This window comes from Cynocephalus volans, chromosome 8, assembly GCF_027409185.1.
Source record: "Cynocephalus volans isolate mCynVol1 chromosome 8, mCynVol1.pri, whole genome shotgun sequence".
Classification (NCBI taxonomy): domain Eukaryota; kingdom Metazoa; phylum Chordata; class Mammalia; order Dermoptera; family Cynocephalidae; genus Cynocephalus; species Cynocephalus volans.
In genome coordinates, this window is record NC_084467.1 from 88,044,385 (window position 1) to 88,059,651 (window position 15,267).

General features: G+C 44.7%; 1 protein-coding gene and 1 pseudogene across 1 annotated transcript; both read left to right on the forward strand.

Annotated features, from left to right (window-relative positions):
* The first annotated feature begins 3,804 nt into the window (after positions 1 to 3,804).
* LOC134385096 (small ribosomal subunit protein eS17-like) lies at positions 3,805 to 4,183 on the forward strand (annotated as a pseudogene).
* Positions 4,184 to 12,223: 8,040 nt separating this feature from the next.
* On the forward strand, positions 12,224 to 14,258 carry LOC134384219 (syncytin-1-like). Its single transcript, XM_063105802.1, has one exon. The coding sequence runs from the start codon at positions 12,224 to 12,226 to the stop codon at positions 13,976 to 13,978; it is 1,755 nt and encodes a 584-aa protein (XP_062961872.1). The 3' UTR covers positions 13,979 to 14,258.
* Positions 14,259 to 15,267: the final 1,009 nt, after the last annotated feature.

Consider the following 15,267-nt stretch of genomic DNA (forward strand, 5'->3'; position numbering starts at 1 on the left):
TATATTCATGCCTGGCATATAGCACCTACTCAATAAATTAATTATCAAATTTTATTTTCTCAGGCTCAACATCTGAGAAGCACAGTGGCTGTGAAACATCCACAACTGAATTAATATTTTCTTCACAGTTAAATAAATATTTTATTCTATCTCCCAGGAGCTACAATTTTTCATAAGTTGGTATACATAGAAAGCTGGTAAAATGACTAGTTTACACTAAACTTTAGGAATTCTTGATTAAAGAGGTGTACTGGAAATTGGAATATGGAAAATAATGGGGTTTGGATTCACCTAAATAAGCTTATATAAGTAGAGAAATGGAAGTCAGAATAACAGTTTTCCCTCTGAGGTGTGCAGTGATTAGAAGAGGGTGTCAGAGAGGCTTCTGGGCACTGGAATGCCCTGTTTCTTGATCAAGTGCTGTTTATATGTGGAAGATCAGTTTGTGACAAACACTTTAGCTACACACTTACGATTTGTGCACTTTTCTATGTGTAGGTTAGACTTCATTAAAAATCTCTTCCCACTCCTTAATAAAAATATATTATAGAGCCTGCTGTAGATTGAATGTCCCTCCAAACTCATTGAATCTTAATCCCCACTGTAACCATTGAGGGTGGGAAATCCTATTACGGTAATTAAAACGTGGGGCCTTGAAGAGGTGATTAGATTGTGAGGACCATGCCATAATGAATGAATTAATCCATTTGATGGCTTAATGGTGGTAATGGGCATGGTTCTGTTGGCTTTAAAAGGAGAACACATGCAAAGCTCTCTCTCTTACTTCTGCCTTTCTCACAATGTGATACCTTGCATCACTGAAGTCACCATCAAAGAATGCCCTCACCAGCTGTGTTCCCTGGACTTTGGACTTCTAGCCTCTGAAACTGTAAGCAATAAATATTGTTTATTTGTAAATGGCCCAGTTTCGGATATTTTGTTAAAAGCAACAGAGATGGACTAATACAGATCCCTTGCACTATTTCAATAGTATTTAAAAAATATTGTCTACTTTACCACTTCGGATTTTAGAGACTCACTATCTGCTGTGTGAAGTAGTCTTTTCTACAAAATGTATATTAAATTTATCTTTTCAGGATTATTACTCAGACTTGATCAGTAGACCTGTGTTTATCCTAATTACATTTACATAATTAGCTTAATTATTTTATAGGCTTTTAGCATATCCCAAAACTTTCTTTTTATCTATTATCAGTTCTCATACACACACATCTTTTTACATAATTCTAAAAAAAAAAAATAGTGCCTAAGTACCTAATTCAGTGTTACATAGATTTTTAGATGCAGGTATCATGATGCTTGGCTCAACAACCTTTTTCCTACATCTCATGGCATAAGAAAAGAGCTGGTGCTTCCGGAGGACTTCCTTGATATAAGTGCTGCCATTGCCATCTTGTGGTAACATTCAACTGCTCTCTGGTTGTTTTGGACCAAGGTATAAAAGAGACCCTATGGTGGGGAGGTCAGAGAATTCAAGAAGTTAGAATTGACTTCAAAATGGTATAAACACTTATTGAAAGTATTTTACTTCTATGATATGGTAATTCATTTTGTATTCTAAAGGGAATTCCTCAATTAAAAAGCATGTAATCACTATTTTTTGAATGTCAAAAAACGAAAAACTCTTCTTTGAAAACTTGGGAACAATCAGGGTTGTTGCATGTTTGTTTGTTTTGGCCAGGCTCTTAACCTTGTAATTCATTTAAAATAAGTCCCTTCATTTGCAGGCTCCCTAAGGTCCGGGAATGTTGTGCAAGATTGAGGAATGCATCCAACCACTGTAGCCAGGTGCTAGCAAGCTCTGGAAAGAGCCACCAGAGGGCAGCCTGTCCTCAGCTCCCTTCTCTAACTCACAGTGGCAGGTGCAGTTCAACTGATTGCCTCCAGTGGAATCAACACTTTTAGCCTAACTCAGGGCTTTACCAGCCAAAATCAGGACGTGCATGTTTGCTTTAAATTTTATAATAAATTTAACTTTATAGTAAGTTTAGCCCCAATATAAATTATACTATAAGATAGGGATTTTTTTTTCTCAGAAATGAAACTTTGCTTTCCTTTTGAACCAATATTGAGCATACCCTTTACACACGCCTTTCCAAATATTCTAGATCAAACTTCCCAATAGCCTTCTGGGATTGGTGATATTTTCCACTGAGATGAGATAACTGATTCTAAAATACATGAGATGACTTCAACAAATCACTCAGTAAAAGATAGCCAATTATGTCATGAAAGTTAGTTCTGAAATTATAAATTCTTCCTGTTTCCATTAATAAAATATCATAGCTCTTTTACCAGGGACCTGCCAACATGGTCGACATTCATACCAAAACTGTGGAGACTTCCGGTCGAGATGGCAGAATAGATGGCCCCAGTGTCACTCTCTCCCACAAATCAACCAATTTAGAACTATAAAAGAGCTACAACAACCAAGCTGGGGCTGCTAGAGCTCAGGGGAAGAGGAGGAGAGACCCACAGAGTGCATGAAGGTGGGAGAAGCCACAACGAGAGAAAGAAAAAACTGCTCTGACTATTTCATGCCACAGCTACATTAAGGCTGGAACTGCTGATCACATGGAGCAGGAGCCGGCAAAAGCCTCAGCTGTGCCCTTCAGATGGAGTTACTTGGAGTCATCAGGGGAGAAGAGGGCCATGGTGGCCTCCAGGCCAGCAAGACCAATAACAGGGTTCCTGTGGACCCACGCAGGAGCAAGGAGCCAGAACAGCTGAAAAAAAGGGGTCACTCAGAGGCCAGTGAGTCACCACAAGGAACTGGCCCATGGCCCGTCCCATGGGAAGTATTTGCAGCACAGGTGGTGGGGGAGACAGGCCAGCAAGGGAACACTGGGGCACAGCAAGGACAGCTGATCTGCCCCCAATCAGCACAGGACTACTCAGAGGATACTGGTCAGGAATATAGAATTGCATGGGGTGCAGTTTGATGAAAAGACCCAGTCCCAGATCAGAGTTTCTATACAACTGAGGTACACTGGGTCTCTGGAGATCTGGAAGTACCTATAAAGTCAACCATTATAACCTGAGCTGCACAAAAAGCCTTCCCTAAGGAAGCAGCAGCAAAGCAGCAATTTAGCTCAACCACACAGCTCAAGTACTGGTCCCAACAGGAAGTTCCCCCACTTTAGAAGTAAGCAAAGGACAAAAAAGTAGTTCCTGCCCAGGCACACTGCGTCAGCACCTCAGGGCCCACCCAGGGACCCAAGCATGGAGCCATGGACCAGACCCCCCTCCCACAACCAGGCACACTGCCAGCACCAAGGAGCATGCCAAAAACATCACCTCCATGTGGGTGGCCCACCACAGCCACCACAATAACCATGGCTGCCATGAAAGTGGCTAGACGCCATAAACACCACACAGATGGTCCGCCAGCCACTGGAGTACATTGACACATGGAGAGTCACCAGAAGAGACTAAAAAAAAGAAGAGGATGTCCCTTTCCACAAAACCCATTCCAGAGTGACAAAAGAAGCATCTGCTCTACGATAATATTGGGGGACCTGAACACACCTCTCAGCATTGGACAGATCATCTAGGCAACAAATCAACAGAGTAACCATTACTCTTTCCGAAGGAGAGAAGAAATCTAGGGTAATTAGAGGGGGGAGGGAAATGGGGATGGAGAGAGATTGGATAAGGGGCATAAAGAGTAAGTATGACTTGTAAGAATATATATGCTAGTAATATGATCAACATATCTCAACGTTGAACCCCAAAAATATGTATAATCTATTATGATTCAATAAAAATTGAAAGAAAAAAAACATGGAGAAGGTGGTGCGGGTCCCCATTGAGAAGTATTACATGCCCCTGGGCAACAACAGCCACAGGAACAATCGTGTGTGCGAGGAGATGGCCATTCACCTCAGGAAGCTCCACAGCAAGATGGCAGGCTATGTCATGCATCTGACAAAGTGGATTCAGAGAGGTCCCATGAGAGGTATCTTCATCAAGGTGCAGGAGGAGGAGAAAGAAAGGAGATAATTATGTTCCTGAGGTCTCAACCCTGAATCAGGAGATCATTCAAGTAGATCCTGACACTAAGGAAATGCTCAAGCTTTTGGACTTTGACATTTTATCCAACTTGCAGGTCACTCAGCCTACAGTTGGGATGAATTTCAAGATACCACATAGAGCCGTTTGAATCTTCCTGCTATGCCGTAATAGTTTCAGTAAACCTGGGACAGTTTTTATTCATGAGAAAGTTAAAGTTCGCTTTTTTCCCCCCAACCAGTAAAGATTTTAATATAAGTTTAGTAATAGTATAGTAGAGGGGGAAAAAAATCTATGTATAAGGTCTCTTTGGATAATAATGCCTACTATTAAAAGGTGAGATGTTTCTGAATTTGACTCTGGTTTGGGGATACCCATTTGGCTTGATCTTTTCCCTCTCTGAACAGCTATTATTTTCGTGTTGCCTCATTTTGTGTCCTGAGAACTTAGCTTGGCCTTCTTCCCATTGGGGTATGTAAGTGATGGAGCCTGTGTGTGCAGGTTGCCAATCAAAAATTTGGAGGCCCTCAAAAATATGGTCAGACAGAAATGTGGGCTATACCCCATTTGTAGCTAACAGCCTATCAATTGTTGCCAGCTCTCAGGGGAGTTGTCTAAATCTTTCTTTTGGCTATCTTTAGGAGTGGCTGCGGGTATTGGGAGAGCTGTATCTTTGCACCCTCACTGAAGATGCCTCCTGTAAGCATGGTTAAGCCTAAAATGCTTATTGATTTTAGGTCATAAAAAGTGTACTGGTTTTGGTTGTGAGCCACTTGATAAATGTACCTTTGGCTTAGTTTGGTTTCTGACATACAGAGCCTTATAGGAGCAATCTTTTTCTTAAACCTTCCCTGTTCTCTTTATTGGATCCTCCTTCATGGGAACTTCTCAGTTGAATGAAACTGATGTCAGAGGAGGGGGTCTGGGAGGCCCAATAGTCAGCCTCTACACACCCCATCCTCTTACCAGGTTCTTGAGTCTACCACAGGAAAGAATTCAAGAGCAGAGCCGCAGTAGAAAATGAGAACAGGATTAAGTAATGAATAAGAGATACAGATTTCACAGAGTGTGGCAGAGCTTCAGAGACTGAGCAAGGCCCACAAAAAGTTTAATATAAAGGTAAGAAATACATACTTAAAGTTCTATACAGAGTGCAGGCTGGCTCAAGAGAGTGAGCAGCCACTTGCTAAAAGTAAACTTGATACAAAGTAAAGTGTACAAACCTCAGTCAGTGATGCGTGAGTTGGCCCCAGGAAAGTGAGAAACAACCCCGCCTTCTGCTGGGATTTGGCTTTTATAGTTTCACTGTCTAATGCATATTCAATTAAGGGAGTGGTTCCCAGTTAAGTAACATAGTCTTGCACATGCTCAGTTGGTCAAATCCTATCACATGTACTAAGCATATTCAAGAATATCCTGAGCTCTCTAGCACCTCTAGTGGAAGGTCATTCAGAGAACAAACTGCATTTTACTGAGTATGCCTGCCCACCAGGGTTATATAACCCTTCCCTATTGAGCATGCCCAGCCACATAGGGATTTGTATAGTCCAGCCCCTTGTGGTCTCATTTCCCCTGTGTTGGTGCCGAAAATAGGTGTAACTAGCAATAGTAACTTTCCTCTGGAGGGTCTGGAGTAGGGGCCTGAGACCTTAGAGAAAGGCTTGAAACCTAGAGGTGTGTCCTGAAATCTGAGCCCAAGGAAACTGAGCACCTCTTATCTCGAAACTCTCTTCTTGAACCCCTGCTGACTACCTGTTCCACCAACTCTGTCCATCTCCTTTTTTTTTTTTGGTGGTTGGCAGTCCAGGGATCTGAAAGCCTTGACCTTGGTGTTATCAGCACCATTCTACCCAGTGAGCTAACCAGCCAGTCCTCATCTCCTTCTTGTTAGCATAATTTTGCTGAGGATAATTTGAAACTTCATTGGCTTCTTTAAGAAACTCATGATTTTACTGGCTAGCCACCAAAAAAAAAAAAAAGAAACTCAAGATCTCTTCAACTGTCTCCTCTCAGACCTCTTCCTTCTCATTGCTTCTGCTCCTTGTTTTGTCACTTTTTGAGGGGGTGGGGACTGGTGGCCAATACAGAGACCTGAACTGTCAGGAGCCATATTTAACAATAGCCACCATTTTTAACAAATAACAGCCATTTTATGTAAGCCTTTCTCTTCCTCCTCAGAAAAGCCCGCGCTCGCCAAGCCAACACCCCTCCCACCTCCTCTTCTCATACCACGCCACTATCACCCCCCTGCCTTTCCGCCTATCATAAGCTGCCACACTCTGTGACAGCCCGCCCCTTCTTCACTATGTATATAAGCAATCGCCTAACAATAAAATTTTGAGGCTTGATCAGAATCTTGTCTTGCCTCCATTCTGCGTGTCTCCTGTCCCTCCCCCTTTTCACCAGCTACAGGTAGTCCTCCTCGAGCCCACGTTCTTACCTGTCCCGCAGGCCGGGACATTCTGGCGCCCAACGTGGGGCCCGAGGCACGGAACAACGTTGCTGGCACCTACTCGGAAGACGCCTGGCCAGGCATACCCTGAGCTCCTGAGCTCGTTTCGAGCCCGTGGATGATCAATCCTCGGGACAAGACTCGATTTTGATCGTCGCTGGACTAGCCGCCCCAGCGGACATCGGACCGGTGAGTAGGTGATTATCATGGGACAGGAATTGAGCTCTCACGAGCTCTTCCTTAAGGGGCTTAAGGATTCCCTCAAGATGCGCAGAATTAAGGCTAAAAAGAAAGATCTCTGAAGTTTTTTCAATTTCTTAACTGATGTATGCCCCTGGTTTCCTCAAGAGGGTACCATTGATCATAAATACTGGAAACGGGTTGGTGACTGTCTCAATGATTACTATCGTACTTTTGGCCCCAGCAAGGTCCCTGTGTCTACCTTTTCCTACTGGAATTTAATTAATGACATTTTACAAACCCATTCTCAGGACCCGGATATCAAAAACATAATACAAGTGGGGGAGACAGCCCTTAAGGATGGTTCTCGCCCCCCCTCAACTTGCCCCTCTGTCGTAATAGGCATGCCGGAGGGACTTAACAGCCATGATGCTGATCCCCCTGAAAAGACTCTTCAGACAATCTCCCCTGAAACTAACCCCTCTAAAAAGACTCATAAAACAGCTCCAAAATTATACCCCTCCCTTACTTCCTTCGCCCCTCATAATGATCAACTTTCCCCCGAGGACCAAGAGACCTTAGATAAACAGGCAGCTCATTATCATGATAACGAGGATCCCTGGCAGCTTACTGCGCCAGTTCTTCATCCACCGCCCTCCGCTCCCCACCAACCCCCCCCTTACCCCCTCCCTCAACCACTTCCTCCTTTTGTGGGCCCCCTATGCCCTGTGCCTGAGAAACTCCTTCAAAACAACCCCCTACAACAAATAAATTCTTCTCTGACCCAACAAATTTCCTCCCTCAGATCCACGCTTCAGCAAAAACGACAACACGTCCAATTAGTCAAAGAAATAAAAGCCCTTGACCATGAACTTAGTTTGCTCCTTCTAAAAGATGCCACACCCAAAAAACGGAAGACACCCAGTCCACCAGTCTTAACTTTTCCCGTCACACGCAGTCACGCCCTCATAAATTCCAGTCAAGATAAGGGCGAAACCGAAGATCAAAATGATCCTGACACCCAAGACCCCCTCTCCACCGAGGAGGCCTCCGATACGGAGGAACCTGAGGTTGAAACCCTGAGTAACTTCTCCCAAGGACAAAAATATCGTAGACTCAATCTTAAACATCTTAAAGATTTAAAAGCTGCGGTTGGTTTATACGGACCCACTGCACCCTACACCCTAGCACTTCTCGAGGGCCTCAGTGATCGGTGGCTAACACCAAATGATTGGTTTTCCCTAGCTAGGGCCACCCTCTCCGGGGGCGACTTTGTTCTCTGGCGCACAGACTTTGTTGAAAACTGCCGGGAAACGGCACAGCGTAATACAGAGAATAAAACTTCTAAAACTTGGACTAGGGACAAGATGTTAGGGAGACCTCCTTATCAAACTAATGAAACTCAGGCTGCTTTTCCCCCAGGATTGTTGTCCCAAATTCAGGTCGCCGGCTTAAAAGCCTGGCGCCGACTCCCACCCAAAGGGTCCGCCACCACTTCCTTGGCTAAAGTTCGTCAAAAACCAGACGAACCATATTGTGATTTTATTAGCAGACTAACTGATGCAGCAGAACGATTGGTTGGGGAAGGCGAAAACGAAAGCGCCTTCATTAAACATCTAGCTTAGGAAAATGCCAACCCCACCTGTCAGGAAACTATCCGCCCACACTGCGGCGGTTCTCTTGCTGATTATATTAAGCTTTGCTCTGGGGTTGGGGCCTCCCACACCCTCGGCCTTGCTATTGGAGCTGCCCTAAAACCCTTTGTTGCCGCAACAACCAACAAAGGACAACAATCCAAGACTTGTTTTACATGCAAACAGCCCGGTCACTTCTCACGAGAATGTCCAGCCAAGGCTCAGGCTGCTCCACAGACTGATGCCAAACCTCCTCGACCTCCCCCCTCCACTGTCTGCCCTCGCTGCAGACGGGGAAAACATTGGGCATCTGATTGCTATTCCAAGACTGACATTGACGGGAATTCCCTACCTAAGAAACAGGGAAACTCCCAAAGGGGCCAACCCCTGGCCCCGTCCTCGGGACAGAACCTAGGGGCTGTACGGTTCGTCCCCCCGAAACAGGTTCTCCCCGCCCAGGAGTTAGCTCCCTCCAACGAGCCACTCCTGGAAGCGCAGGATTGGACCTCTGTTCCGCCACCGACACAATACTAATTCCTGAACACGGTGTGCAAATGCTCTCCACAACTGTTTATGGCCCCATGCCCCCTGGTACCTTTGGACTCGTCCTTGGGAGAGGGAGTTCTTCCCTCGCTGGTTTAACCGTAGTCCCCGGAGTTATAGACAATGATTTTACAGGACAAATCAAAATCCTAGTGTCGGCAATCTCGGGACCAGTCCCTATTAAAACAGGCGAATGCCTAGATCAATTACTTATATTACCCTTAAATACACAAAATCACCACAATTCATCCCATCCCCCATCAGATTCTGCCTTTGGCTCTTCAGATGCCTACTGGATCCAACAAATTACTCCTGAACGGCCCTTACTAACCTTACATTTAGAAGGAAAAAAATTTGAGGGACTAGTAGACACGGGGGCTGATGCTACTGTTATCTCTGAAAAACATTGGCCTTCTTCTTGGCCTTCTAAAGTCTCTTATACCCACCTCCAAGGTATAGGACAGTCTACCAACCCAAAACAAAGTTCTAAAATCTTAACTTGGACAGATATGGAAGGAAATTCAGGAAAAGTACAACCCTATATTATCTCAGGAATACCCGTTAATCTTTGGGGGAGAGACATACTGTCACAATTAAAAGTCATCATGTGTAGCCCAAACGAAATAGTAACCAGTCAAATGCTAAATCAAGGGTTTCTCCCTGGTAAAGGACTTGGAAAAAATAACCAGGGCATTAAAGAACCTATTTCGGTCACACCCAACACCAACCGACAAGGGTTAGGAAATCAAAATTTATTCTAATGGCCATTGATCTTCCTGCACCCCACGCGGAAAAAATAAAATGGAAAACAGACACCCCTGTTTGGGTAGATCAATGGCCACTAACTGAAACTAAATTAACTGCGGCCACTATGTTAGTGCAGGAACAACTTAATGCTGGCCACATTGAACCTACCACATCACCATGGAACACTCCTATATTTGTCATTAAGAAAAAATCAGGCACATGGAGATTACTCCAGGACTTACGAGAGATCAATAAAACCATGTTCTCTATGGGAGCCTTACAACCTGGGCTCCCCTCCCCTGTAGCTATTCCCTCCAATTATTCCAAAATCATTATTGACCTTAAGTATTGTTTTTTTACCATTCCCTTACACCCCCAGGACAGAGAATGTTTTGCATTTAGCCTCCCAGTAACCAACTTTAAAGGGCCAATGCAAAGGTTCCAGTGGAAAGTTCTTCCACAAGGAATGGCCAACAGCCCCACACTATGCCAAAAATATGTGGCACAAGCTATAGATCCCCTTCGGGATAAATGGCCTCATATTTATATTATTCATTACATGGATGATATTCTCTTGGCAGGAAAAACTGCCCCTGAGGTACTCAATTGTTGTGCCCAATTACAGGAGGCACTCACCACCCTTGGGTTACAAATTGCACCCAATAAAATTCAGTTAAAAGATCCCTATTATTACTTAGGCTTTGAGCTCAGTTCGACTGTCATCACTACTCAAAAGGTTCAATTAAAGACTAATCATTTACATACACTCAATGATTTTCAAAAATTTCTAGGGGATGTCAATTGGCTACGGCCTTATCTAAAGTTAACCACAGGAGAACTTAAACCTCTCTGACATATTACAGGGTGACCCTGATCCCCTGTCGCCGCGTGCTCTTACCTTTGAGGCACATAAATCACTCCAACTTTTAGAAACTGCTATACAAAAACAACAAGTTACATTCTTAGATTACAGCCAACCTTTCTCCTTCATAATCTGTGCCACGCCACATACCCCTACCGGGGTTATTTGGCAACATAGCCCCCTATTATGGGTACACTTATCTTCATCTCCGAACAAGGTTTTAACAACATATACCACCCTCGTTTCTAAACTAATCAAAATAGGAAGGGAAAAGAGCCGCCTACATTTTGGAAGGGACCCTGACAGTCTTGTTCTCCCCTACACCAGAGAACAAGTACAATGGCTAATGCAAAACGATGACTCTTGGGCTATTCCCCTGATCCTATTTCAGGGACAAATTGACAACCACTACCCTGCCGATAAACTTCTCCAATTCTCTCGGCTACACCCTTTTACATTCCCAAAAATTACCTCTCAAAAGCCCCTAAAAGGAGCGACATTAGTTTTCTCTGATGGCTCCTCCTCAGGTACAGCTGCTTATATAGTAAATAACCAGCAATATATTACAAAATCCCCATATCAATCAGCTCAACTTGTTGAATTATTTGCCATCATACAAGTATTCAAGCTCTTTAAAAATGAGGCCTTTAATCTATATACTGATAGTGCATATATTGCCTTCTCTGTCCCATTATTAGAGACTGTTCCCTACATAAAACCTTCTATAAATGCAGTACCTTTGTTCCAACAATTACAACTGCTAATTTTATCACGACAGAAACCTTTCTTTATTGGACACCTAAGAGCCCATTCAGATCTCCCAGGCCCCCTCTCTCATGGTAATACACAGGCCGATACTCTAACCCGGGCCTGTTTCTCCTTACTACAGGACCCCTTTAAAAGTGCCCAACAATTTCACAACCTACACCATGTAAATGCCCAAACACTGCGCCTCCGTTTTAAAATCACCAGAGAGCAAGCCAGAGACATCGTTAAAAACTGCCCCCTTTGTGTAGTCTTTTTATCTTTACCACACCTTGGGGTTAACCCCAGAGGCTTGCTTCCAAATGAAGTATGGCAAATGGATGTTACACACGTTACAGAATTTGGCAACCTAAAATACATCCATGTCACAGTAGATACCTTCAGTGGCTTCATCCTCGCCACCCTCCAAAGTGGTGAAGCCACAAAAAATGTAATTGCTCATGTTCTCCACTGCTTTACAGTTCTGGGTAAACCTAATATCCTAAAGACAGACAATGGCCCTGGATATACCTCTCAAGCCTTCAAAACCTTTTGCCTTCAAATGCATATCAAACACATCACAGGAATCCCATATAATCCACAGGGCCAAGGCATTGTTGAAAGAACAAATCAAACCTTAAAAAATACCATTAACAAGCTTAAAACCACAGGTCTCTACCCCACCAAAGGCTCACCACGTAATATCCTTAACCACGCTCTATTCACTCTAAATTTCTTACAACTTGATGCACAGGGAAAATCAGCAGCCGATCGTCATTGGCACCAAAAAACAAATGACCAATACGCACAGGTCATGTGGAAAAATCCCTCAACACTTAAATGGCAGGGCCCCGACCCGGTCCTCATATGGGGACGTGGCTCGGCCTGTATCTATGACACTCAAGAAGGGGGGCCTCGATGGCTGCCTGAACGTCTAATCAAACCAGTAAACCCCCCCCAAAAAAATAACTCACCCAACCCAGGGAAGGATCCCTGAGAAAAAACTCTTTCTTTTCTCTTTTACAGACAATGAAACCCTGCCTCCTCGCCCTTCTTTCATATGCCTTCTGTGTGCAGGCGGGTTTTCAACCTCCACCAAGTCGTGAAGAACTCTACAAGGTCCTTTTTGGAAACCCTTGCGATTGCAAGGGCGGTACGGTTTTCCGCACCCCAAGTGCCTATACCAGTCAAGTAGACTGCAACACAAAGGTAGCCTATATCGCAACATCTTACACCTGGTCTGGGGCGACAAAGCCTGAATGGGTCTGCAAAAACAAACCTACAATCATTCCTACAGTACAGGGTCGCCCTGGACCTTGCCCTAAAAACTGCACTTTTCTCCAGTCCGTCCATTCCACTTGCTACTCTTCTACACAAACATGCACTGACCATACACAAACACCACAAAAAACCTACCTTACTGCTACCTTAGAAAGGGCCTTTTCGGGCACCTTTGGCAGCGCCTTAGAGGGAGGTTCTGAAAAATATTCTCAGGCATCCTGTCTCCCACAACATGTCGGCAAAAATGTATGTTGGTCGCCCATGGCCCCGATTCATGTATCGGATGGAGGGGGCCCCAGCGACACCCTAAAAGAGGCTTTAGTTGCCCAACGAATTCAAGAACTAGCCCAACATTTATATCCTCTATTAAACTACCATCCACTCGCCCTTCCAAAACCCAGAGACATTACTTTAGATCCACATACACAAGACATCCTCAGCGCTACCCACTCTCTATTAAACTCCACCAACCCCTCCCTTGCACAAGACTGCTGGCTATGTTTAACCGTTGGTATGCCTCTACCTACTGCCATTCCTATGTTCAATGCCTCGTATATCCCCTTTAATGAAACTGCCAATTGCTCACTATCATTCCCCTTCAGAGTACAGCCCTCGGGTTTTAATCTCTCTGATTGCCTCCAGGGACTTTCACAAAATAATTCCTATGACGTTGATGTCGGATTTGTCACCTTTTCCCATTGTCATACCATAACTAACATTTCCACCCCCATCTGCCCTTCTCCAGGACAGGTATTCATTTGTGGAGGCAACCTTGCCTACACCCTTCTCCCTACTAATTGGACAGGCCTCTGCGTTTCAGCGAGCCTTCTCCCTGACATTTCTATCATCCCCGGAGATGAGCCCGTCCCTCTTCCTAGCCTTGACCTTATAACAGGACGCCACCGGCGTGCTCTCCAAGTCATTCCCTTGCTTATAGGCTTGGCTATTACAACCGCTATGGCCTCCGGCGGGGCGGGGATAGGGGTCGCTGTTAACACCTATAATAAATTATCTCGTCAGTTAATTGATGATGTTCAAACCCTCTCTGGAACTGTTAATGATTTACAAGATCAAATTGATTCTTTAGCTGAGGTAGTTTTACAAAATCGTAGAGGGTTAGACCTATTAACTGCAGAACAGGGAGGGATCTGTTTAGCTTTACAGGAACGGTGCTGTTTCTATGCCAACAAGTCTGGCATTGTCCGAGACAAAATCAAGAAATTACAAGAAGACCTCATCAAGCGAAGAAAAGAATTGTTCGAAAACCCGCTCTGGACTGGACTTAATGGACTCCTCCCTTACCTCCTCCCTGTCTTGGGCCCCCTTCTTTGCCTCCTTTTACTTATAACCTTCGGTCCCTGGGCGTTTCGCCATCTCACCAACCTAATTAAGAAACAAGTTGATGCCGTCCTTTCTAAACCTATCCAAATTCATTATCAACGGCTGGCATCAAAGGACGCGGGAGAAGACTACTATGGCTCCCTCCCTACGGGGACGACATGATAACCAGAGGCATGTCTACCCTCTCCCTTTAAGGAGAACAGGGTATGAGCACCGGGGTGAGTGTAAAACAAAGTATTGCAAGGGAAGGTCACAGAACTCCGACCTCCTCTGGGTTTCCCTGTGAGCACGCCTGGCTTGCATAGGGGTTGGTATCTAATCTATCAAAAATCAATTTCGGCTCTGCCCCTCCCCCCAAAAGATACCAAGAGCCAATGATGGTGGATTCAAAAAATCCACGGGGGAGCCAGGCCCCTACTCCCTCGCCCGGTTAATGCTCGCCTTCCCTTCTGTCTTTGAACAGAAAGGGAGGAGATGTCAGGAGCCATATTTAACAATAGCCGCCATTTTTAACAAATAACAGCCATTTTATGTAAGCCTTTCTCTTCCTCCTCAGAAAAGCCCGCGCTCGCCAAGCCAACACCCCTCCCACCTCCTCTTCTCATACCACGCCACTATCACCCCCCTGCCTTTCCACCTATCATAAGCTGCCACACTCTGTGACAGCCCGCCCCTTCTTCACTATGTATATAAGCAATCGCCTAACAATAAAATTTTGAGGCTTGATCAGAATCTTGTCTTGCCTCCATTCTGCGTGTCTCCTGTCCCTCCCCCTTTTCACCAGCTACAGGTAGTCCTCCTCGAGTCCACGTTCTTACCTGTCCCGCAGGCCGGGACACTGAACCCTTGTCCCTGGCATTATAATACTGCACTCTAACCAACCGAGCTAACCAGCCAGCACTGTTTTGCCATGTTTGATCTTCCATTCAGTTCCTTTGAATCCTTTGTTGTGAGGCTGCCACATGGAAAAGGAACCAGAACACCCAACTGAGAATTTAAAAGGGGGTTTTTATTGGCCAGCCAGTGACTGTTCCTCCAAGAAAGTCTTGGAAGGAAGCAGCTCTGAGTTTACGTTTAAGGGGTCTTTTAAAGGCACATAGTCCTGAGGTGAGGGTCCTGACCAAATCATTCTATTTTCCCAACAATCCACCCCTTCAGGGTCTTTGCCGAACAATCTATGTGTTCAGAATCTTCCACAATGTTCCCTTAGTGAAGATAGATGACCCTTGCATTCACATATTACACATTCCATCCCAGTCCCAAAAATCTTTAGCTTGTTGCAGCACCAATTCAAAAGTCCAAAATCCAAAGTCTCATCTGAGACCAAAAGCAAAAGTCCTTCCAGTGAGGAACCTGTAAAGAGTCAAACGAGTTTATCTACTTTCAAGATACAGTGGGACAGACATTGGGTACACATTCCCATTACAGAAGGGAGGAATAAAAAGGAAAAA

Excerpts from the sequence above, each read along its gene's own strand:
- LOC134384219 (XM_063105802.1), top strand. The coding sequence starts at position 12,224 with ATGAAACCCTGCCTCCTCGCCCTTCTTTCATATGCCTTCTGTGTGCAG.